The 26,224-nt window shown below is 44.5% G+C and overlaps 1 protein-coding gene across 2 annotated transcripts in view; it reads left to right on the forward strand.

Annotated features, from left to right (window-relative positions):
* Nucleotides 1-23,822, forward strand: part of LOC102373407 (maltase-glucoamylase, intestinal-like) — a 148,122-nt gene extending 124,300 nt beyond the window's left edge. For both annotated transcript variants that reach the window (XM_025209704.1, XM_025209705.1), the window contains 6 exons: nucleotides 3,254-3,310; nucleotides 5,905-6,035; nucleotides 8,660-8,748; nucleotides 10,150-10,199; nucleotides 18,370-18,528; nucleotides 23,428-23,822. In XM_025209704.1, coding sequence (XP_025065489.1) covers nucleotides 3,254-3,310; nucleotides 5,905-6,035; nucleotides 8,660-8,748; nucleotides 10,150-10,199; nucleotides 18,370-18,528; nucleotides 23,428-23,496 — 555 coding nt within the window. In that variant the 3' untranslated portion in view covers nucleotides 23,497-23,822. The remainder of the gene's footprint in view (nucleotides 1-3,253; nucleotides 3,311-5,904; nucleotides 6,036-8,659; nucleotides 8,749-10,149; nucleotides 10,200-18,369; nucleotides 18,529-23,427) is intronic.
* The last annotated feature ends 2,402 nt before the right edge of the window (nucleotides 23,823-26,224 follow it).

The raw sequence follows: 26,224 nt of genomic DNA on the forward strand, positions 1-26,224 counted from the left end.
ATAACCAACACCCAGGAAAAGCCAACCTGCTTAATGGGTATTTCACGTCAGTCTTTCATCAGTCCGATGGGACCGCCCTGCCTAGCAAGATGTGGGACGGCCAGGGTGAGGGCGTATTTATACCCAGCATCGGTGTTGATCTAGTAAAGGATCACTTTGAGAGGCTGGACACCTTCAGGTCAGCTAGTCTTGACAGATTACACCCTGGAGTACTCAAGGAGCTGGCAGGTGTCATAGCCCAACCATTGGCAAAAATATTCGAAAACTCATGGCACTCGGGTGAAGTACCTGAAGACTGGAAGAAGGCCAATGTGGTACCCATCTTCAAGAAAGGCAGAAAGTAGATCCTGGGAATTATAGGCCAATCAGTTGGACCTCAATCCCTGGTAAGATTCTTGAGAAAATTATCAAGGAGACCTTTCTGGATAAGCTGGCTGAGGGCAACATCCTGAGGGACAGTCAGCATGAGTTTGTTGCGGGTAGGTCTTGCCTGACCAATCTCATCTCCTTCTATGACCAGGTGACGTATCACCTGGACAAGGGAGAATAGATTGACGTCATATATCTGGACTTTAAAAAAGCCTTTGATCTGGTGTCTCATGACCTCATCATGGAAAAATTGGCTAACTGTGGCCTCGGCTACACCACAGTCCAAAGGCTGGGAAATTGGCTCCCATGTTGGACCCAAAGAGTAGTGGTTGATGGCAGTAAATCCTTATGGCACTCTGTGACCAGTGGCGCCCCCCAAGGCTCTCTCCTTGGACTGGTTCTCTTTAACATCTTTATCAACAATGTGGACATTGGTGTCAGAAGTGCACTGGGCAAGTTCGTTGATGACACTAAACTTTGGGGCATAGCGTCCACACCTGAGGATAGTGTTGGACCCAAAGAGTAGTGGTTGATGGCAGTAAATCCTTATGGCACTCTGTGACCAGTGGCGCCCCCCAAGGCTCTCTCCTTGGACTGGTTCTCTTTAACATCTTTATCAACAATGTGGACATTGGTGTCAGAAGTGCACTGGGCAAGTTCGTTGATGACACTAAACTTTGGGGCATAGCGTCCACACCTGAGGATAGGCTAGTGATCCAGGCTGACTTGGATAAACTTAGTAGGTGGGTTAGTAAGTGGGTGAACACAAACCTGATGAAGTTCAATACCGATACATGTAAGGTACTCCACCTCGGGGGGGTGGGGAACCCACAGCATACCTATAGGCTTGGCAGTGCTACGTTTGCTAGCACCACTGCTGAAAGAGACTCAGGGGTCATGACTGACCACAAGATGAACATGAGCGATGAACCAATGCGATGTTGCAGCTATTAAAGCAAACAAAACTCTGGCTTGCATCTATAGATGCTTCTCAAGTAAATCTCAGGATGTCATCCTCCCGCTGCACTCAGCCTTGGTGAGGCCACAGCTGGAGTACTGCATCTAATTCTGGGCTCCGCAATTCAAGAAGGATGTTGAGAAGCTTGAGAGAGTCCAGAGGAGAACCATGTGCATGATCAGAGGGCAAGAGAATAGGCCTTATGAAGAGAGGCTGAAAGCCATGGGACTCTTCAGTCTGGAAAAGCACAGGCTCAGGGGGGACCTGGTGTCTGCTAATAAGTACATAAGGGGTGTACATCAGGACCTGGGAGAATGTCTGTTCACCAGAGTGCCCCAAGGAAAAACAAGGACTAACGGTCATAAACTCCTACAAGACCATTTTAGGCTGGACATAAGAAAAAAGTTCTTTACAGTCCAAGCCCCCAAGACCTGGAATAGACTCCCTCCAGAAGTGGTGCAGGCACCTACTGTGGACTCATTCAAGAAGTGTTTGGATGCTTATCTTGCTGGGATCCTTTGACCCTAGGTGACTCCTTGCCCCTGGGCAGGGGGCCGGACTTAATGATCTTTGAGGTCCCTTCCAGCCCTAACATCTATGAATTCTATGACTCTATAAAAGATGGAGCCAGGGATTGGGATTATGAGGCCATGACAATGAAAGGCTGGGGCCCAGGGCAGAGCTGCAATCTGTTCCCTGCATGCCCCAACCCCATGCAGTCATCGCCCAGCAATCCCAATCCTAATTCCTGGTTCCACCTGTCCATCCCGCTTCTGGATGCCACTTCCCTAACCACCTGTGGCCTCCTTCCATTGGCCCAGCTGTGCCCCACACCTGTGGGAATCCCAGGCCAGTCTCCATAGAGACCCAGCCCGCCCACTCTGGCACTTTCAGAGGTGGTGGGTGCGGGGCAGATGGGCTGGGGTCCCAGGCAGTAGCAGCTGGAACGAGCCACCACTATGGGGCCTGCCGGAAATGGAGTCTGGCAGCCGTGCCACGCTGGGGCAATGGGACTGGCCCCACACACCACTGCTTGGGCTGGCCCCTGGGCCTGGCCTGGGTTGGGCTGAGGGCCTTGCTGTGAGCTGTACAAAATGCCTTGGTGAGCCAGATACAGCCTGCAGACTGTATTTTGCCCACCCCTGGGTTAGGGTATCTCACTACACTTCCAAAGGTGTGTTAGAGCTTTGCTTAAACTTGTATGAAAAATCACCCCCAGCCAACCCAGCTGTAAGTGGGTGATCTTGTGGGCTAGGGAGTCAAAAGCAGCCAAATGTAATGCTATCTACATCACTCCCTTGTATTATTTTGGCCAGGGAAGCTGGTGTGTCTGAGCGCAATAGGCCACTAGATTCATGAGAATTTGTGCCCATTTTTTACAATTGGAATAAATTATTTATTATTAAAATATTGCATAGAAGAGTAATAGCTCTTCTCTTCCAAAACTTGTTTCCTGTTCCTTTCCTCAAGGAATCAGGGAGTCTAAACAGGTGTCTCATGCCCTGTCCTGAGGCACATTTCCTTTCTAGTGTTGTTACTAATGTGTTTAAGGCTGTTACCAACCTCTGTTACCTGATGGCTCTGATCCGGCAGATGGTGACATTTAGTAGTCCTATGGAAATCAAACATGTTTGTGTCTGCAGGATCTCAGGACCTGTGAACGGGTACTAAGTTCAAATAATTAACCTAACAGTGCCAGGGATTCATGCAGTGGAAATAGAGTGAGTCAAGCCAAACAAGATATACACAGATGACTGGCACCTGAGGATTATTCAGTTCAAGTACATTGCCATCCTAATGATACTATCATTAATATCCAAGATCTGGGGTATTGACCATACAGACACCAAATAAGATCATAAACTTAATTTAATGATGTCATATTAAAAATGTTCAAAATACGTAATCATTTTATGACAATTACAGGGAGCAAGATCAGTGGATGTGTACTTTCCAGAAGCATCCTGGTTTGACTACTATACAGTACGTATTTTTAAAGTTCCACTTCTTATAGTTTTAACATAAAGTAAAATGTTACAGTCCAAGAAAAATAACTGAGGACTCTGTTCAGTTGTCTTTTTTCTTAGCATCTGTAGTAAAGAAATAGTATAAAACCCCTTCTATACCAGGCTATCTAATTGAGCAAGAAAATTACCCGGTTCAGTAGCATTTTGTTTTCTATTTTTGGTATGTACAGCACTAAAATACAGAGGGCTGAGTTGTCAAGAGCAATCTGTAAAATTTCCACAGTTCCACAAAATCTCCGCAATTGTCAGGATTTCTATATTTTTCTTGCATTTGTAAATCATCAGCTCAGCATGCTACACAGCTTTCATGCATACAGATCAGGACAGACCTACTTTGCACACCTGACTACAGACTGCACCCAAGAATACAAAATTTTGTGCATGCAAAATTTTTGCCATGAAGAACTATGGAAGTCAGAAGAACTGACTGAGACAGGTATGGAGCAATCTGTCTTATAAAGAAGGCAACATCCTCCTGATCTCACAAATAATATGTTTGAATCCCCCAAAGGGGTTAGTGTTTGCTACATTAGTGTCTACTTAATTCCTTAATAACAGCATTTTCAAAAGTGCTCAGAACTGACACAACTGTGCTCTCATTGAAGGCAGTAGCCAAACATTGACATCTGGGAGTTTGGCTTTTGAAAATTCCACCCCAAGAGCTTAAGGATGCAGGTAACTGTCCTGTGCAGTGACAGGTGGGAAATGGGGAGGATAGCAGGGTTAGTGGCCTGGAGGTATATATGTCTTTATTCTTAAAGAAAATTATGCAGCACATTTAGTAGGGATAATTTTCAGCATTCTTCTACTATGACCAGTGTCTAAGCCATTTCTTCCCTTTGCTCCCTTTATAAAGGACTCTGATCTGTATGGGTTCAAAACATATTCAGATCACACTGGTGATTTCACTTCTCAATCCCTTTCCCCTCACAGCATAAGACACTGTTTTTGAATATTGTGGCAACCCTTGGGGGGGCCCTTCCCTATACACTCATTAAAATCATGGCAAAACTTCCGTTTCTTTCAATAGTGGTATTCCAGGGGTGGTACTCAGCCAAGGAGAACTGTAAAGTGTATTCAGAGTTTTATGCTTTGTATTGCACTTCAATGTGCTTTAGCAAAATTCGACTCTACATGGCTTATATGCTACCATTTTCTAAGCAGGGCCATTCTTCACTCTTACTCCAGTTTCATGTATCTTTGGTAGCCACAGCCCTCTGGCTCTGAACAATTCTGATAGTCTTTTCAAAATATGGCTAGATTCAGGATTTTGGAAAGAGGTATCTGGGAGCAGTGACCAGTGCTGCAGGGGTGCTGCATGCCCACTCTCAGTCCCCCCCCCTCCCCCGGCCTTGGGGAGGGCAGACCATGCCACAGAAGCAACAGACAGCCTTTTTTCTGAATCAGGTACGAATCTTGCCTCTGCTCTTAGCACCTCCTCCCTTTTGCTCTGTGCTCAGCGGTATCTCCCATCTCTTCCAACTCTCCCATTCCCTTGCCTGCCACTGCTGCTGTGTAATGCAGTGTTTTCGGGGCAGTAAAAGTGATGGTGGTAGGTTCCTGGTCTTTGAGCCTGCTCCCAGGCTGGCGGGGAACACCCTAGCGGGGTCCAGGGCAGAAAGGAAATACCTGCCTGCTGCTGCCACTGCCCTTGGCTGAACCCAACAGCTGGGGGCAGCAGGGACAGCAGCAACAAGGGACAGGAGAGGGGGAATAGGAGAGAAAGAGAGGGGACATGATGCTGAGCATGAAGGAGAAGGCAGGAAGGAATTCTTACCTTATTTGGGGACTTAAAAAAAAAGCCCCAGCTGCTGCAACATGGTCCAAAAGGGGTGTGTGACTGCACCACTACCCCTCCTCTGGGTCCACCCCTTTTTCAGGGTGTGATGCTTGTCAAAATACAAGGCTGAATATTCACAATGTATAATAGTCACCCCTTAAAGAGGGGCAGAAAAGAGGGCATGTATAATTAGTCCTTCCTGGTACTGGTTCTATAGGTTTAGGTGGGATATAATGGTACATAAAGCTTCTGTTCAAGGGTGGATTTCACCCTGTGCGAATTTAAATTAGTTTTCTAAATAAGGAAGAGTTACCTTGAATTGCTCTTGTACCAGTTATCCTCAGAATAGAAGGAAATCTAACAGAGTTTTCTTCCTAAATGTCTAAAAATCACTTACCCCAACTTGAAAACTGTCGTCTTCCACATGCATAGAAAAATTACAAGAATCTTTGCTTTCTGCTAAGAGGCCTGACAAGCTTTTTCACACTGTGTTGAACAATGACACCATTTTAAGATGATTCACTGTCTCTTATTCACGATCGCTTTATCATTGGTGCATTTCTTACATGTAAGTGCTGGGGCTGAATTCTGTTTGACATTGATGCAAAACTGGAGAACACTGAAATATTTGGCGTTATTCTGCATTTACAGTGATGTAAATACAGATGGGAACTTAACCCCACATCTCTGTTTTAAAGCTGTATGATGATGACCTATAATGCTGGGATTTAAAATAAATATATTTTAAATAGTATTGGTTTTTTTGGTAGGGTGATGAAGTGCCCACTTCCTGGCATAAGAAATATGTTAGTGTTGATGCCCCATTGGACAAGATCCCACTCTTTCTCCGTGGAGGTTACATTCTACCCACGCAAACACCAGCCACAACAACCACTCTGAGGTAAATACCAGATTGTAATGTATTTACTTGAAAAGTATATGCCACCTTTCTTTGTTCAAGGATTGTGTAGAACAGGGAAAGTATTAATAACTTCATTCTTCTCATGCTGAAATGTTTCAAACAAAATATTAATTGCTAGTATTAGCTTTCTCTAGCAAAAAGCAACTCTGTATCAGTTTACTTTTTATTTAAAAATAAAATAAGAATATTTGATCATATCTCTCTAGAATACCCACTTAAATTTACTTTTATACCAATCATATGCATGAATACTGTTGGGAGTAAGATATAGAAAGGGTGATGAGTGTCATGAGCAGTAACACCAAGGTTTCTTAATTATCCATGCATTGGCAGAAAAGAGAGTCAGTAGGCAGTGAGTCCAGTGAGGGCTGAGCCAAGATGGCTACAAAAGGGTGTGATAGATAGGGGAAGCAATTCATTGTCAGCTCCTGCTGGGCCATAAATTTAAGCCAAATGCCATTACCCACACCATGCCCCGGTCGTCTTCTGTTCATGTGGTCCTACATAAGTGATTCCCCTGTCTGTAATTCAACTATGCACTTTCCACCAACTTGACAGCCAGTGCCAGACCCTGCTAAAACCTACTCCTAGTCTGTCATCTGGATTTAGAAAAAGCAAACAGCTCTTCCACTGTCCACTCCTGCACTGGCCAGCCACCACACATGTGCAACAAATGTGAACAGGGGTAAAGTTTAAATGTCTGCTGCTCTGTCGGACCTGCCAAGCACGCAGGGGAACATGAAAAAGCCTGACAGCCAATTTTTTGTTGGGGAAAATTCCTTCCTAACACCAATAAATCTGCATACAGCCAAAATGAAATAGCACTCCTAGATCTGGGAAGGACTGGCAGGAGGGATGATGCTCAGGGGCAACCAGCATGGGATCATTAGGGGCAGGTCCTGTCAGACCAACCTGATTGCCTTCTACGATCAGGTCACAAAATCCTTGGATGCAGGTGTTGCGGTGGATGTAGTCTTTCTGGACTTCAGGAAGGCCTTTGACACTGTCTCTCACCCTGTTCTCATTAAAAAGCTAGGCGACTGCGGCATTGATGCCTACACAGTCAGATGGGTCGCAAATTGGCTGAGGGACCGCACCCAGAGAGTGGTGGTGGAGGGGTCATATTCGACCTAGAGGGATGTGGGCAGTGGGGTCCCCCAGGGCTCAGTCCTTGGGCCTGCATATGGACTCTGATCTGCATGGGTTCAAAACATATTCAGATCACACTGGTGATTTTATTCAGATCACACTGGTGATCACACTGGTGCATTTAATCTCTTTATTAGCGACTTGGATGAGGGGGTGAAAAGCACCCTGTTCAAATTCGCTGACAACACTGAGATCTGGGGTGAGGTGGGCATGCTAGAAGGGAAGAGACAGGATACAGCTGGACCTGGACAGGTTACAGGGCGGGGGCGAATGAGAATAGGATGGGATTCAATACTGACAAGTGCAGGGTACTGCACTTGGGCAGTAAGAACCAGCAGCATACCTACAGGCTGGGGAACTCCCTTCTCAAAAGCACAGTGGCAGAGAGAGATCTTGGAGTCATTATTAATTCCAAGATGAACATGGGCCGACAGTGTGGGGACGCAGTCAGGAAGGCCAACCGTACCTTGTCATGCATCCACAGATGCATCACAATCAGGTCCAAGGAGGTGATCCTCCCCCCCCATGCAAAACTGGTCAGGCCACAGTTGGAGTACTGCATCCAGTTCTGGGCACCGCACTTTAGGATGGATGTGGCCAGCATCGAGAGGGTCCAGAGGAGGGCCCCTTGCATGATCTGGGGACAGCAGGGCAGACCCTATGAGGAGAGGCTACAGGACCTGAACCTGTTCAGCCTTCACAAGAGAAGGCTGAGGGGGGACCCAGTGGCCATCTACAAACTTACCAGGGGGGACCAGTGGGGAATGGGAGAGGCTCTGTTCACCCATGCACCTCCCAGAGTAACAAGGAATAACGGCCATAAGTTGTTTGAGAGTTGGTTCAGGCTGGACATTAGAAGACACTGTTCCATAGTCAGGGCAGCTAGGATCTGGAACCAACTTCCAAGGGAAGTGGTGCTGGCTCCTACCTCGGGGTCTTTAAGAGGAGGCTTGACAATTACCTCGCTGGGGTCATAAAAGCCCAGTATTCTCTCCTGCCCAGGGCAGGGGGTCAGACTTGATGATCTACTTAGGTCCCTTCCAACCCTGAATCTATGAACTATGCTCAAAGCCAAGATAAGGGGCAGACAGAACAGGAAAACAGTATAAGCTGCACCACACAGTGCAGCAAGCGGTTTGAACCTTGTGAAGCTGGGATCAGCCAGCCAATTGATGTCTTAGGCTTTCTGATAATTGGTCTATCAATGGTGTCAAAGCGGGAAGGGGCTTGTGTCCCTAGTAGCACTCCTGAAAGCCAGGGAAAGATTCCTCTATGAAGCAGGAGGAGGACAGAATATACTTTATCTTATTCATTCATTAGGGTCCATTTTTTTAGTAAGGCAGACACTCGGATCACTTTTCATTGTTATACAATCAGAAGTAATTAATTATAGCATTTCTATTTTCACTGTGAACCCTGAGGTAGAAATGTGGTTCTATGATATTTCTCAACAGCCGTCTGAACCCATTTGGACTTATAATTGCTCTGAATGAAGAAGGGAAAGCTTCTGGGATGCTCTTCTGGGATGATGGTGATTCTATTGGTAAGTCTGGCCTACCTCTATAAAGCAGTCAGAGATTCTGCACTCACCAGATGTCTCACCAGTACAGCTTCACTGACTGGTGGAATTACTCCTGATTTATATTGGCACGACAGGAACATAGAGCCCAAGTCTAATTCCCCATAGGTGTAAATCATGGCTGGTTTCACTGAAGTTGGTAGCATTGTATTAGTGTAACACTCATGTAAGATCAGAAATAACTGCATCAGGTATAAAATCAGTATTTTACTTTCAAGCGCCTATGGAATGACCTTAGATTGTTGGAAAACAACTCCAAAGGAGTAGGCAACACTTGAAAGACTTGAACATATGGAAATTTTCAAGAGCAGGTTAGACCAAGCCTGGGCAAAATACAGCCCATGGGCCAGATCTGGGCCACAGAGGGACTTTGCCTGGCCCACAGTGCGTCCCTTGGTCTCACCCTGCTCAAGTGCAAGGGGCAGCCTGGGCTGTGGTGCATATGGCTACTGGAAGCACAGGAGGGCTGGAGTGGCTTTGAGGCTGGACTCCATTTCATGGCAGTCCCAGTGGCAGCAGCCGTGACTCCTTCCAGCTCCCACTGCTGGACCCAGCCCTGTTCCCCAGGCACCCCAGCCCATCTGTCCCACACCCACTGCTGGGGGCGGGACCTGTGTGGGCATGGCAGTCAGCCGGGTGGCAGAGATGAGGCCATGAGCCAGCGTGGAGTGGTGCCCAGGTGCGAGATTGGGGGGCAGGGCTGGGGAGACTCTAGGATCTTGGGGCATTGACAGCACAGGTCTGCCCCAGCCCTGCACCATCACTGTCCCATGATCCCAGAGTCTTCATGGAGACCAGCCAGGACCTGCATGGGCAGATGGACAGCATGGGGCCACAGGCAGGTGGGGATCTGCGTCCGGGGGTGGTGACAGCATGAGTCCAGGTCCCAGGGCACAGCCATGATCCATTCCCTGCATGCCCCAACCTGTGAAGCCAACACCTAGGCCCCGTGCTGTCACCACCTGTTTCCCCCACCCTGTGATCCTGGCCTTGCCCTCCTGTCCCACTCCTGAACATTGCTCCCCATCCACCTGCAGCCCCATCCCACATGGACAGTTTTGGTGAGTAGTTGCTGAGCTGATCCAGCTCATGACAGCTTGGCAAAACTCCCTGTGTGGCCCACGGGCTCAAATAATTGCCCACCCCTAGGTTTGACAGAGAATTGGCTGGGATGGTTTAGTCAGGGATGCTCCTGCCTTGAGCCATGGAGCTGGACTAGATGGCCTTCTGAGCTTCTCTCCAGCCCTATGAAAGAACAGTTCAAAAGTTGTCTAAGTTTGATCTTATTTGCTGGCTAATACTAAATTCAACTGCATATATTTCTTGCTAACTATCTTAACCTTTCATTCTTTTATGTTTTGACAGACTCTATTGAAAATGAAAACTATTTCTTGGCCAAATATACATTCAGTGAAGTAAGTAGTAACTAGTATTTTGGTACAACTGTTACTATTTTATTTATGTCTCTTATACCTCTGGTGTTCAGCCTTTAAAGCTGGTGAGCTTCTTTGATAACAAAGTTAGAGAGCTACAGAATAATTAAAGTATGATATTATTTTGCAGTATTTCTGTCATGACCGTGACATGTCGTAACCCATGCTATGACCAGGGATCTACTTCATTTGTGGTTTTGCAGATTTCACGGAAACCACAAAATCTGGGATTATCTGCAAAATCAACAACAAAAAAGATAATAAAAATAAAATGCTAGCTCCCCCGTGAGAGCCAGAAGTCCTTGCTGCTGGGAGGGGAAGTTGCCAGCTGGCGGAGTGGCACAAAGGGCAGCAGACAAGATGGCTGCTGCCCGCCCCATGCCCCCTCCCCTGTTGGGACCTCTCTGAAAATCAGTGCCAAGGGGCAGGGATGCATGAAGGGCAGTCAGCAATCAAGATGGTGGCCACTCCCTCATCTCTCCTCCTACCCAGGACCTCTCCACCAATGAGTGCTAAGAGGCAGGGCCTCTCTGCCAGTCAGCACTGAGAGGTGGGGCTACCATAAGATGACCACAGAATGATAATTTTATGCCATGATCAGTTCTCAAAAATTGGTAAATCCCCCCAAGATTTGGCAGACCCCTAGCACTAACACTGGTAACTTTCTTCAGTTCTCTCCCTTTTTCTCAGTCGTAGCTACTGGGAATGAGAGAACCATTTTCTGTTACTTGCATGCAGAAACTCCAGTCTTCTTAACCTTCTTCCCATGCACTTTGTGGTAGGAAAGTCAGTGAGTTCCATGTTGCCCTCTGTTTAGAGTACTCCCTGTGCTGTCTGATATACTTTTGGAAATTACTCCTGTGATTCATATTCCTATAGATGCCTGAGAATGCCTCAGACCTAAAGTGTGGTTCAGATTTAATTATTTCTGTAGAGTTATGTGCTGCCCTTCTCAAACAAAAACTCGGGGTGGGGGGCTTAACAATAAAAGCCAAAAAGATAGAAGCAGAATGAAATATTAAAATAATAAGGTCCAACAAAGCAAACTCTAGAAACAGATATTCAAAAGCAATCTGCCCCCTACCTCTGATTAAGGAGTGTCTTCTCCTAGTCCAACTTAACCTTGATTTCCAACCTGCTTTCAGTATCTCTGCAAAAGGAAACAAAAATCTCCTCCCCATATTCCCTCCTATCTCTACCCATTCCCACTCTCCTGACTCACGCTACATAGAGTCTTATGCCTTATTGTTCCTCCCAAGCCAATATCTCCCTCTCGGAGGGGCTGTGGCTATTATGCAAACCCACTCATTATCCCCTTCCCCCCAACAAAAACACATTGTAAAATTTAAAAAAATTAGAGCAGTCAAAACCAAAAACACCTTTTCCCTGTCCACCCTGAAAGGCAACACCAAAGGGTGCCCTTGAGCTTCACCATTTGGTGGTACCTCCATTTTTGGGTGCCCACCCCAGGGCGGCCTGTAGCTCCTCTTAAAGCCCTCAAGCTGGGTAGGACCTTCCCTTTGCAGCTCAGCTGGCTGTGCAGTTCGGATACCATGTATCAGGGTTGTGCAAAACGGCACCGTTCCGTACCGACTTGTGTTTCGACAGAACAGCGTTTCATTTTGAATTTCATTTTGATTTGAAACCACTGTTCCATTTTATTTCATTGAAACAGTTTTGCTGCTTCAGTGCTGTTTCAACGTTTCTCCCATAGGCTATAATGGGGAAGCTCAAAACAGCCTATAACTTTGTCATTTCTGGGCTGATTCAGATGAAACTTGCAGGAATAGTAGCCCCTTCTGAGGGCACAAAGCCTGCCAAGCTTCAGGGAGATAGGTTTAGGGGTTTCAGGGAAACTGCAGCTCAAATTCTTGAAAGCAAAACTCATGTCATGTGTATGTGTTGAGCCACAGCAGGATTGAAACTGCAGGCATGCTAGCCCCTGCTGAGGCACCAAAACCTGCCAAATTTCAAGGAGATAGGAACAGGGGTTTCGGGGAAACTGCACCTCAAGCTGCTGACAAGCAAAACTCGTGACATGGGTGACACTGTGTGTGTTAAGGTGCAGCAGGGTGAAAGCTGCAGGCCTGCTAGCCCCTGCTGAGGCCACCAAGCCTGCCAGCTGTCAAGGAGATAGGTGCAGGGGTTTGGGGTTCTGGGCCCTGCACCTCTGGCTCCTGACAGGCAAAACTCATGACATGGGTAGGTGACATTGTGTGTGTGTGTGTGTGTGTGTTAAGAGGTGCCCTCACTCAACTGACACCAGGGCAGTTCAAACAATGCTGCCTTTTATGCAGTTTTTCCAGCCCTCCCCCAGAGCACTGGGATGGGAGAGACCTCAGGAAAGGATGACAGTCACTGGCCAGCTACGCAGTCAATAATGAGAGCAGTCCTCCCCCGCCTCCCTCCTCTTCCCCTTCCCTCTCCTTACTTTAGTTTCTGTTTCCCTGTAGGGAAGTCCAGCTTGAGCTTTGAAACTTGAAATGTTTTGAAAATTTTGAAACGTTTTGACTTGCCTCGTTTCGTTTCGAGGCTGTTTTGAAGCTCTCTGTTTCGTTTTGATTTCACTGTTTTGAGCTTGAAACCAGTTGAAACAGCATCGAAAAGAAAATGCTGGTGAAATTTTGCACAGCCCTACCAGATATGGCTCTAGAAGCACAGAATGAATGTCACTGTATTTTAAAAAAAGAACAGGTAGAATAAATCTAGGTTTTAGTTTAGAAAAATACTATAAAAACAAGTTTACAAAAACTAGAAGCTTATACATTATATGATAGAAATAAGGACATTCATGTGAAAAAACCTGATGACTTAACATCAGCAAGTGAAACACGCTTGTTTTTTATCTGTAATTCCAATCCGTAGGAGGAAATGTTGAAAATATACCAGTTTATTGATGACGATTTGAATAATTCAGAAGATAGGGGGAAAGGAATAACCTGTATTTGAACCAATGTTCTGGCACGGTTTTTACATTATACATTCCCTAAAAGTTTGCCATCAGTGGTAGTTATTTAGAGGAATGAAACGTCAGTAATTTATATTCTGATGCCGTTCCTGGAATTAATGCCTTCGGTGCATGATATGATTAGAATGGGTTGATAGATGTTTTTGTGCGTTTGTGTATAGAGTGATATCAGATATTTTCGAATGTATTACATGTTCAGTATTTAAAGTTCATTATTTATTTTTTTCTTCTGAATGCTGTGAGAACAATTGCAGTTTTTATCTTGTTGCTGTAAGAAAAATGGCATTTTAGTTGTAAAATAGGAAGAGAGATTACTTTACGTTTCTGTATTCTGTATATAGAAAATCACTTTGGGCAGACTAGAGAAGGGACTGTAACCAGATTTATATTAAATTCTGATCTGTGCAAATTTGATTGCTGATTCAGTAGTGCTTCCATTTCTCATTGCTTATGTTTTATTTCTCCCTGTAAATCTTTGTCTGAAATACCTACCTGCATTCCAGTAACCTCTGATGTCAAAATTTTCATTATCAGTATGCTGAATTGTAAAACATTCCAATCTCAGATAGCGAATTACAAATGTATGACACTTGTGCGACATTCTCAGCACATGAAATTCTCAGCGTATGCTGCACATTCCTACGTACTTATGGAACTACTCCATAATTTAATTTCATTATAATTATAGGACAACACTTTAAAATGAAATAAGAGAACACTTAAAAAAACATACTTTATTTCTGCTTTCAAAATATTTACTGACACATACAGGGCTTGATCCAGCAAATTGGAATTTTGCCTAAGTAAGGACTTTAGTGGGAGACCCTACAATTTATATTTTAATTTTAAATTGCAAAAGCTTTAAGTTCTAAGTATTTTGTTCTAGTTTCTGCTTTTATCCCCTCCTATTAAAATACTGTAAGCTAATTTATGGTAAATGTGCTAACATTTTTATCATACTTAAAGAAGTGATCATTGCAAAGCAATTAATCATTTCCTAAGCAGAGCAATTAATCTTTATGTCTTTAAGAGCTTGGGTGGAAGGCAGAGTAGATTTGCACCGTTAGGAGCTTTGATCACATAACTAATGTAGTGATCCCTCTTCATTACTTGTGTTGGAAATTACTGTATCTGGTGATCTAATATGATTGGTTTATTGCAATGGTTCTCAATCAGGGTATCTTGGGGTGTCACTTAAGCATATCACAGGGTGCCACACAATGTGTGGCATATCACAGGGTGCCACACAATGTTAGCGGTGTTAGGTGTGCAAATGTGATTCACAAGATAAGCCCAGCTGTTTCAAATAGGAATCCACAGTGTTAACAGACCTGCTGTGGTCTTTCTGAGTTTTTTGCAACAGCAAAATTGCTCTATTGTTTCCCTCAAAAAAAGCTGGAAAACTATGAGCTGGTATTATATGAGGGTTCTTCAAGTCTAAGGAAGGGTGCCTTGAGTCTAAAATGGTTGAGAACCGCTGGTTCAGAAACTTCCTTGGTATATCTATTTTCAAAAATGAGAAGGGCTATGTCTCATGTTATGCTTAGGATATGTTAAGTGCGCTGAAAATGTGAGCTGATTGTCTGTCCCAACCCGTTGGTTGGGACAGACAATCCCAATCACTAAAGTCATTTCGGGACTGCTAGCAACAGAGATCTGACTTGCCCCATATATCCAACAGCAGGTGCTTGACTCACTGTGCCTCCCTCCACCTGCTGCCAGTGGCACAGACCCGACTTGCCTCAATATGCCTGGGACTCCGCTATGGGGCCCTTTGCCATTCAAACTGGCATCAAGCAGGGCTGCATGATCACACTGATTTTGTTTTCTATCTTTCTTGCGTCACCAAGATACTAATCCATGATTGTCTGCCACATGGCATTGGCATCCAGTACAGGATGGATGGTAACTTTTTCAATTTCTCCTTCCTCTGTGCTAAAACCAGAGTTACTTCAGCCTCAATTGTGGAACTTCTGTATGCTGATGATTGTGCTGTTGTTGCATTTACTGAGGAGGACCTACTATGGCCCATAACTGCCTCTACAGTACTATGGCCCATACCTGGGACTGACTCTTAACATCAGAAAAACAAAATTGCTTCACCAGCCTGCTCCAAGCTCCCCACCTCCCGGGGCAAAGATCCTCATTGCTGGACAGGAGATGGAGAATGTTGAACACTTTGCATACCTTGGGAGCCATCTCTCAAAGAAGGCCAACATCAACAAAGAGATTCAGTACAGGATCCAATGTGCTAGCTCTGTCTTCAGAAGACTGAATCATTGTGTGTTCATTGATCATGACTATTTGCCTGAATTGCATGTAAGCAGGTGCAACTACCTAAAGACCAAGCATGACACATCCATTCAATAGCAAAAAGCTATTGTGAATCAACACAATAGAGGTAAATGATAAGTAAAGCAAACAAGCTATTAAGCAAGTCTCACTATCCACCAGGTCTAGGAGTCTCGCAGGATCGATGGCCATCTGGCCAGGAATGTTGCTGTCTTCCATTGGTTCAGGAACTTTTCAGAGGAGCAGCAGCCCCCACAAGCCAATACCCATTATTTATACATGGCTGCTAAACATAATCTTAATATTCTAATAAATGATCCCTGATAGGTTTTATTTAAATGTCATTGGCCATGTGTAGACAAAATGAGAGGTGTATGTGCACAACACTTTAAAGCGGTCTAAATGCTTTTGCACCACTTTAATGGTGTTAGTGTTTGCATGCCTCAGCAGCATATAGTGCATTAATTCCAGTTGTAGGAAATTCGGTGGTGTAATGCACCTTAAATGACTTGAGGTGCAGCGAACTAAAACTACCCCACCCTCCCCCGCAGCCAGTGACCGGTCTGCCTGCCAGCAGCTCACCCTCCCCTCTCTGCCGGAGAGGCAGGTAAGTTAGCAGGGTGTGTGCACGACACGGGGGTTTAATCATTCCTAAATTGAAATGGTATTTTTTAAAACCCACCACTTCAATATAGAGCACCCCCATTTTGTCTACACATGCCCTTTGTTTCACTGGCAGACAAGGTTCTTTGGGTAAATCTGTTATATTTTATTAAACCAACTCAATTACTTGGAAAAATTCTTCTTAGCAAGCTTTTGGGTTTAAATACCCTTCGTCAGGCTGAGGAAGCATCTGCAGTTGGTGTGTGCTCTTTGTTTCACTAAAACTTCCAGGACTAGATTAAATTAGACTTCTTATGGGCCAAGGAAGTGCAAATTAGTTAAAACTTAGATATCTGAGAAAGTAACAGGGCAATAGGGAAGTCCTCTTATCTCCTTTCTTCCGATGGTAAATTGCTGTTCTAACCCTGGCTAACAAGGCTGCCTTCTTATTGATTGTGTACAATTAGACAGATGGACAGTTTTGTTTTTTCTGCTGATCAAGCCAGCCACAGCATCTGCAAATGCTCACATTATGGTATGTCACTCCAGGACAGGCTTCAGGCCTGTTATTGCCGCTTAGCCATAGGCCCTTTGAAAATGGCCTTTGAAACTGTCATACACACCTATGTACTGCCTACAACATCAGGACTCAAACAAAACTCCTACTATATAAGGCTGTGGTAATTCCAGCTCTTCTCTATGGCTGTGAACCTAGGGTGACCTACAAGGACCACCTGAAAAGCCTGTAACACTATCACCAGTGCTGCCTTTGGAAGATCCTTAGCATAAAATGGAAGGATTGTGGCTGATGCTAACTCCACCGGTATGGAAGCATTGATTATTCAATATCAATTGCGGTGGACAGGGCATTGTGTGCTTCTTGTCTGATGTGTATATATACTAAAACAACTGTTATACTTCCAACTCAGCCAAGGACAAAGGACAGGAGGAGGCTAGAGGAAATGCTTCAAGGGCACCCTCAAGGTGAACTTAAGAAGTGTGGCATTGACACCATAAACTGGAAAAAAACTATCCCAGGACAGGGATACATGGCAGTGCCTTGTGAGAGAAGGCACATCTTACGGTGAGGAAAATCATCTTGCCTTGGAGGCAGAAAAATGACAGAAATGGAAGAAAAGAAAACAAGATGGAGAAATCTGTGGTCTGACCCTCCCTTTAACCACCACCTGTGACATATGCCAGAGGGTCTGCAGCTCTGGGATCGGCCTTTTTAGCCATCAAGGGACTCATCTACAACCCTTTACTTGACTTGTAGGACTGATCATCCTTGACCATGAGGAATCACTGTTGACAAGTGTACATAGCTGCTTCAACTTCTATAGCATCTATTCCACTTAATTTATCTACATATGGCCCCCTCTACACGGTGCAGGTATTGCACAATTAGATGATTAATTGTGCAATTAACTGAAACCACCTACACATGCAAAGTAGCTATCACACCATCAAAAGGTCCAGCGATCTACAAAGTTAGACCTTGAAAATGTGTACTAACTTTGTAGCTGGTTGCTATCCAGCTTTAATTTGCACATGAAGCAAGGTCTCCCCTGCAGCTGGGAGCCCTGTCAGCTGACTGGGCTCCCAGCCTCAGGAGTGCACCTTGCCTAGCCAGGGCTGGGAGTCCCGCAATTGAGGGGACTCTCAGCCCTAGCAGCTGCCGACTGTGGAACTCAGCCATGCCCCACAGCTTCTGGGACCCAGAGCCCCACACCCTGCAGGTGCTGTGTCCTGGCAGCAAACCTCCCAGTGCCAGGACTAAGAGGGTCCTGGCAGCCATGGGACACAGCTGTGATCTCATAGCCCTGGGAGTCAGTTGAGGGGGCTCCCGGCTGCCAGAGTTTGCTTCTTGCTGGTGATGGGGGGCAGAACCCAGAACCGGGCTCCCCCTGCACTGGCAATAAGACGCAATGGGATCTAATGCATGATTCCACAGTCATGCCTCTTGCCATGCAAGTGTGACATGGCAGGAGGTGCAATTTTGTGGACTGTGCATTAGAAGGTCGAGAAGATTCTAAGCATTTGTTGTAAATATTCATTTTGTTTCTTGCTTTGCTGGGTTTTAACAATGTGCAAAATCCTATCCTGTATGAAAATTAAGGGGTCTACTATGCCTGTTCTGTGTTATAAAGTCTTTTCTATCTTTATTCCTTTTGATGTTTTAATATCTATATAAAGCTTTCTGCTTGGCAAATAGTAGTATAAATATTCACTGAATATTTCCCAAAGAGTCTCTACAAATCTAAAATTGTGACTTGTGAATTATTATAGGGCCAACTGAGGACAACAATTGTTAAAAATGGCTACCGGGCAGTTGATTCTTTGACTTACAACAAGCTTCAGATTCTTGGTGTGGCTTCAAGACCTAACACTATTGTTCTCAATGGAAAAGTCATCAGTAATGAGAACTTACAGTATCAGGCTAGTGGGGTAAGTGTTTTTCTGAAGAATTATTAAAAATCTTATGTATAGACATATTTGACCCAAACTTAAAGAGGAGAGTCAATGATAATTCTAATAATTTTCAGTTCATGCCCTGAATCTTTCTAAATGTGACTGAAAATCAGATTTTTGATATAGCAGTGTCTGAGGATAAAATTGGAAGAAGAAAAAGGCACAATCATAAGAATGGAAGACTTCCTGGCTTCAGGTTCCTTCCAGCCCCTAATGACTATGAAACTATGTTCCAGGAAAATGTATATTTTCTTCTTAGACACATGACACCTCTCACTTACTTGATGTCTGCTGCTTATACAAGTTAATGCTTTCATATTTATAAAGTGGTGATAAAATAACAAATGATTCTTTAGGGTGAAATGTTAGCTGCTACTCTTTTGTTTTACTGTTTGGTCAACAACCTGGGAAAACCTGCCAGGGTATTATTTAGCAACAACTAAAAAGAATTTCTTGAGTAGGCACATGACAGATATTTTATGAAAAATGAGTGCACAGAATATCCAATAAAAATGGATATAGTTCATTTTAGCGAATGCTTCCATTTCTTCACAAGAAAGATTTGTAGTTGTTCAAAATCTGTTTGTGTTTTATCAAGGGACTTATATATCAGTTATAGCAATAGCTACAACTTCAGTATACTAGTCTGGTAAACTAATGTGGTCCCATTCATGTGTCTCAGGTCTTTAACTGGGGTTATAGGTCTAAAAGAGCCTATATAGTAGAAGAAGGAGGAATCATCCGTTAGTTCGCAAATCACAGATAAGGGCTTTCCTAATAGCTGAAGCAGCCTCTGTTGTTTCCCCTTGTTGCTGATATGGGGAACAACAGGAGGATCAGTATTATCATAGCTCTTCTCACCCTGATGCTCCAGCACAAAACACCCCACAGAGTTAGGCTTTGCACTCTGTGTGGGGAGTGTGGTACACAACCCTTTCCCACAGTTCTGCTTGTAGACAGCCCTCTATTTTAGTGAGGATAAGATTAAGAAGTGTCTTTAAGGTCTTGTTAATATTTGATTTAAGACAGAGAGCCAGAGGAACAAGCAGTGGCTATCATTTTTGCTTTGTTATGCTATTTACTTGGTTTGCTAATGTGAGTTCATACAGAATCAAAGTCAATCCTCATTACATGCAATTATTTCTAAAGCTTTTCTTACTGAAGAAAGGTGTTGAAAAAAAAGAAAATTTAAAAGAATAAATTCTGCCTTAAGAAACGTGGAAAACTCACTTTTAGAAGGAAACATCATAAATAACTGTAATCGAAATCACCTCCAAGGAAGTAATTTTTAACAGCAGAACTGCTTCTAAGCAAGCTGAAAGCAATACAAGCATAATAGGAAAAGGACAAAAACTCCACAGAGATTTACTTAGAAGGAAGCAACCAAGAAAACCCATATGATAGCAGCATGCAAACAGGTGAAAACATAAAATGATCAACAACAAAGATGTGAAAAGCTGGTCACAAAACGACTTTTATATTTTGATTTACACACAAGAATAAATCAGAACACATCCATCCAGCTGTCGCAGGGCACTTGGGTGTCCTGCTCCTTTTAAGGGCTGGAACTGCTAGGGAGAGAGCCCTAGCAGTCAGTTGGGAGCCCCAGCTGCTGGTTACCAGGGCAGCCAGAACAAGTTAGTTGGCCCACATCTGCCAGCAGTCAACTGACCAGAAGGGGCAGGGCCCAGCTCATATACAAGCCCCAGGGCTGAGGCCAGGAAGGTAGTTCCCTGCTAGCAGCCAGAAGGGAAGGAGCCTCCAGGGAGGAAGTGCCCAGTGATGCTGCAATTGCCTGATATGCTGCACCTAGGGCTAAGGGGGCTCCATGAGCTCCACAGGTACCCTTGCCTAGTAGACACTTAGTACCGGGGATGAAATCTGATTCTCTTAAAGGGTCAGAGCACGCCCTGATCTTTTGTATTATGTTATAGCCCAGGGGTTTATGTTTTGTTTGCTGTTGTATACAGCTGGTGGTTTGGGTGAGGCTATTCGGGGAAGGAGGAGGCCTCATTGGGGGCCCACTGCAGTGTGGGGACCCTGGCGCCAGCGAGGGAGTGGCATTTTGGGGGTGCACAGACCCCGGTGCCAGTGAGGGCGTGGCACGAGGGGCGCAGAGACAGGGCTGTGGAGAGCCCAGAGAGGACAAGGGGGATAAATCACAGCAAGGCCTAGATTGGACAATGTCAATACCATCTGTGAGGCTTGGGGTGTGGTAAAGGGCTGGTTGGAGCCACGCATAAGGCTGGGGTGCCCTGGGACATCTATTTTGAAATGGGACCCACAAGGGGTCTGGGACCCATGGGGTTCAGGGAATTCCACCAGGACCATGCCCAAGTAGGCTTAAAAGCAGCCTCCCTACTCATTACAATTACAGCAAGACGTGGCGGGGGAGAATAGAGGGTGGCCAGCGGGGCATATTTGCACAGTCGAGGGGCCCTAGGGGTAACACGGCCATCCTTGAGGATCCCATCCTGTGACACCAGCTCACATCTCTGCTCCTGAACAACTGCTGAGAAAAGAAAGAATACAAGGAGTAACCATTTAGTCTTGTATGGTAGCAAAGCCTTAATTAGTCAATAATTTAAAGATACCCATAGATTCCATCTAACCTTGGCAGCCATTGCTTTCCGAAAGTCCTAGTGGTATGTTCAATTTATCGTAATATTATGAGCACCATTTTTTAGAGCAGTTTTTGGCAAGTATGCCACAGATTAACACCACACCCTCCCCAAGTGCTAACTCAATTCTTGATCTGCTGCTTTGCTTTCTGCTTCCTACTCTGTACTTCCTGCCAAATCTCCTCATCTGCTTTCTGCCCTGTGTTCCCTGCCCGATAGGGCAGGAAGCAGAGCAGGCAATCGGCTGCTGTGCTGCCTGTCCCCTCCCTGATCTGCTGCCCTGTCCTTTCTCTGATATGCTGGGTGCCATGCAGAGAGGGCTGCCCATGCTGTTTAAAGCACTCATGTAGCAGGTTGGCCAGAGCTGCTCTAGAAAATGCCTAAGGCACTGGATTCACAAAAGGACTGAAGTGCCTCAGCAGTAATTAACTGTTAGGTGCCCAGTCCCTGTAGAAGAATCCATAGAACCAACACACTGAGCGGAGACCTACCTCATTAGTCAATAGGCAAATGTGGAGGACAGGGGTACATCATTAATCATACCTTTTTCTGGGGTATAGGTGTCTTATTCCACCCTAATGGGAAGAGCCTCCCACTATTTGAGATTCACAACCTGGAGCCATCTCCTGAAGTCGGGCATCTATGCCGCTTCTTTCAGAAACAAAGGAGAGTGAAGGCTTTCTTTTAAAGGAGGTGATAATGACTCTAGGCCTTATCCAGGATACGGGAGTTTAGTCCCCTCCTCTGGTTGCATGTGTTCAAAACCACAGCTCCCACCTGGCCTATGGCTTATCCACTAGGTTTATATGCTGTTTTGGAGTGACTGTAATTTCTTCCTCTTGATGCTGTGCTACTTTGCATGGCAAATTGAAGATTCATTGGATCAAAAAAAAAAAAGAGCAAGCAACAGTGAGCATAGCTGTATCACTCTTTGGCTGGGAACTTGTCTGGGCAGAACGAATCCTGGGTTCTTGTCCCTGCTCCAAGGATTGTTTCTACATTTTACCAATGACCGTTTAATGTAAAATACAGAAGCAGTCATTGGGACGGGCTGGAACTTAGGACTCCCCTCTCCCTGCTTAGTGTCCTAATCACAGAGCTAAGGAATTGTGTTCTCTTGTATGCTTTCTCTCTGGCATTATGATTTGTTAAATACGTTATGCAACATGGCACAGCTTCAACAGAAGGGACCAAGAGTGGCCTAATTCTAAAATAGCCTGTTGCCTGGTGGTGGGAGGATTTGTCTGAAGATAAAATTTTGCATTCTCTCAGTTACACTCTTGCAGGTTTTGTCTTAAAAGGATTAATCATCAAGTTCTGTATCTCAGGAATCTCACATAATTGGCCTGTGATAGTAGCTGTAGATGTTAATTTATATTGGACCCATCTCTGTATTTGAAAAGGGGGCAGAAATGAGCCTTTTGGAATAATGCAAGATGGCTTTTTATTGGTCTGGTGCTAAAATAGATCTGCCCTTGCTGACTGATTAAACATGTTTTACATGTTCTCTTGTGTATTAAGTATACATGTTGGTACAACATATGCTGTCATATCTTTATGTACATAAAGACTAGTCGGCATATCTAGCCAGTATTGTTGGTTTACCATACAGAAAAATTATAGATGTTGAAATGCTCAAAAGGCAGTTATTCTGAGGCTCCAGGACTTGCCTCAAAATACACGCCTTCCTGAAAAACTGTGCTATAAGATTGCATCTCTCATTTAAAAAACAAAACTGAAAACTTCTAGCTCCCATAGTTGCAGTGAGAATCTTGAAAATTAGACCCACATGTAAATTAATGCAGCACTGTCTACCCATGTTTGAAGAATGCATGAAAAAAACAGCTAAAAGGGGTGAGCTGCCCCCATGCATCTTAATAGGTTGTTGATTCTGAAAGCTAAAGATGAGAATTTGTCACATACTAGGAAACGAATATAAGGAAAAACACAACATACATGAAGTATTAGTACTGAATTAACAATGGGACCTCTGCTGATCGTATCTGTAATTTCCTATTTAATTAAACTTATTAATTTATCTGAAGCTGTTAAACAATTTTGTAGAAGCGCTGATGAATCTAGGGACCTTGTCAGAGAATTAGGCCCAATTTGGCATTAAGCAGGTAAGGTGTTGCCTAAAGGCTTACATTAAAGTTTCTGTGGTCTAAATTCAAACTTGCTGTCTTGCTAACAGTTGAAACTTATCTTTAAAATTAATTTAGTAGCTATTAATTTTGTGTGCTTATTTCTACAGAAACTCACTTTACAGATTTCTGCACCGCTTAGTCAAGACCTGAACATTATACTTCAATACAACATTTAGTAAACAGATAAGTGATTTAACATCACTGGTTCCCAAATTTTGATTTTGATGTTGTCACGTCCTTGATGTCTTAGTTTTCTCCTGCATATGAATGTGTATTACAGTATATAAATAATCAGTTCATATTTTTAATGCAACAGTTCTTCAAATAAAGAAATGTTATGATCATGTCCATGGGAATCACTGTGTTATGAAAACTATTGCATATCCAGAAACAGAAAAAAATAACTCCAAAAAAATCCATAATCTTTGGTAGTCTAATCCTGCCCTATTTTAGTCAATTTGATTGTTATTGTTTATTTTAAAAGGAGCATAACATGGAATTTTTCTCTCTATTAAAATATAAAAATGTGGCAAAAAATGTTTCTAAATGTTAACAGTTAAAAGAAGGATAAAATGGAATCCTGTGACAACTGAGAAGGTGAGGCACAAGGCTGTTCTCAGCAATGGAAATAGCTAATCACAAATCTTGGCCTATAAAAGTTTTCATGTTGCTGTCTTTCTAGACCATACTTATAGATGTAGGATCAGTTTCTGCCTCTTATGCTTTTCTCTAGCATACATGTTAGCACAAACACACTTAACCAGTTACCTACAAATTCTGTAAAGGGGGTGGTCCCCAAGACTCATTGCTGGGATTAGGATATAGTCACCAATTCCAGGAACCACAACTGTGGCATGAGGCCAGTTTTGACTCCCTTCCTATACTGCTGAGTTGCAGAGTGCTGGCCAGATGCTGAGGGCTACCCAAGGTACACAGAGATAACTTTAGGAATCTCATTTTGGGATGCTGGTATTGCTGTTTTTTAGCTTCAGAGTGAAACAATTGTGATAGCAATCCATGGAATTTTCCATAGTGGGGAATAGGGCTGTGTGAAACAGCACCATTTCATTTCAACTTCTGTTTTGCCGTTTCGACGGGACAGTGTTTCATTTACAGTTTTGTTTAGTTTCAAAATCACTGTTCCGTTTCGTTTAATTGAAACTGTTTTGCTGTTTCGACATTTCACCCATAGGCTATAATGGGGAAGCACAAAACTGCCTATAATGTTGTCATTTCTTGCCTGATTGGGATGAAACGTGCAGGAATGGTAGCCCCTGCTGAGGCCACAAAGTCTGCCAAGTTTCAAGGAGATAGATGCAGGGGTTTCTGGGATCACAGTCATTGGCCAGCTACACATGTCAATATGAGGTCAGTCTTCCCCCTCCCTCCCCTTGCTTTCTGTTTCTCTGCAAGCAAGCAAAGCTTTGAAACATTTCATTTTGAGGCTTGTTTCAAAGCCTTTCGCTTTGTTTCGATTTCACTGTTTTGAGCTCGAAATGAGTCGAAACAGTGTCAAAACGAAATACCTGGTGAAATTTTGCACAGCTCTACTGGGGAACCCCTCACAGTGTAAAAACAATGCCATACCCCAGAGGGTGGTATAACCACAAAAGGAGTCAAAACTTTTGCGGACTTTTGACCAAAGTAGCTGAGAATTGCCCTAATGCAGCCTGCCTCCTGGGGAAGTGTGAAAGGTTCCTTGAGGCTGTGACAATCAACAGGGGAAGTGACAATTGTGGGAGCAGCAACAGGTAGAAATGGAGCCAATCTGTGGGGGCAGGAGATGGCAGTGGTGGCTGCAGGCATGCTGGGAGGGCCCTTGAAGTAGAAAAGAAAGAGCAGAGGAAGGAAAAGGAGAGGAATCCCAGCCTGCAGCCTACTCTCCCCTGCAGAAAGACTTTCAATGTCTATGGACAGATCTGTGGCTCAAGGATTGGGTTCTTAAATTACTTCAAGACCCATCAGAGAGCCATATTAGAGATCATCCTTGAATCAAAGGATTGTCAAGAACAATGAGGGCATAAACCACCCAAATTTGAGAAACACAGCTCTAAACAGGCTGCCCAAGGTCTATCTAGCCAAGCATCTCTGATAGCAGTAAGTTGTGGTTGCTTACGAGTAGAGCTGTACAATTTCTTGGCAGCCAGGGGCCATGTACCACATGGACCACAGACTGTAGGACCATATGCCACTCAGGTCACTTGCCATGTGGGTGGCCCCTCTTTCTACCATTCAGGATGCTAGGGTTTCCCTGCCAAGTGCTCAGCCTCACTCTGCTCCCAGCCTCCCCCCCACCCCCAGACATGCCTAGGGTCCTGAGCTGGGGGGGCAGTCCTTCCCTCAATGATGGCAGTGCGAATGGCCCCATCTGCCTTCCCTTCCCTTCCCCTTCTCTCTGCCAACCTCACTGCCATGGCAGATGCTTCCTAGCAGTGGTTCTGAGCCCTGTTCCCTGTGAGCAGCAGTATCAGAGTAGGGAGGAGGGGTCTTGACCGGCCTGGGGCCCACAAGTTTGTTTGCCTAGGGCCCACTAAAGGGTTAATCTGCCCCTGTCCAGAATTGCCAGCAAACCTCAGCTTCTGGAAATCCCCAGGTGCTGGCAACCATTTGATAGGGAACCAGAGATTATTGGACACCAGGAGATCTGGTGGATTTAAAAGGAAAAGGGCTGAAGCCCATAGACCCCAGGAGAGGGGAATGAAAGCACAGTCTCCAAGCAGGGAGCAGTGCCTGTCCATGCAGAGGCACAGAAAAAGAGATTAGGAACAGCACAAACTTGGGTATGAGCCCAGGCAATCTTTAAGACTAAAGCAAGCCAGTGAAGGATAACCAGTGGAAGAGATTAAACACCTGACACCCCGGTGTTGGACATGCGGTAAGATTGTGTGTGGGTACAAGCCACAA

This window comes from Alligator sinensis, unplaced genomic scaffold (assembly GCF_000455745.1).
Source record: "Alligator sinensis unplaced genomic scaffold, ASM45574v1 scaffold9_1, whole genome shotgun sequence".
Classification (NCBI taxonomy): Eukaryota; Metazoa; Chordata; order Crocodylia; family Alligatoridae; genus Alligator; species Alligator sinensis.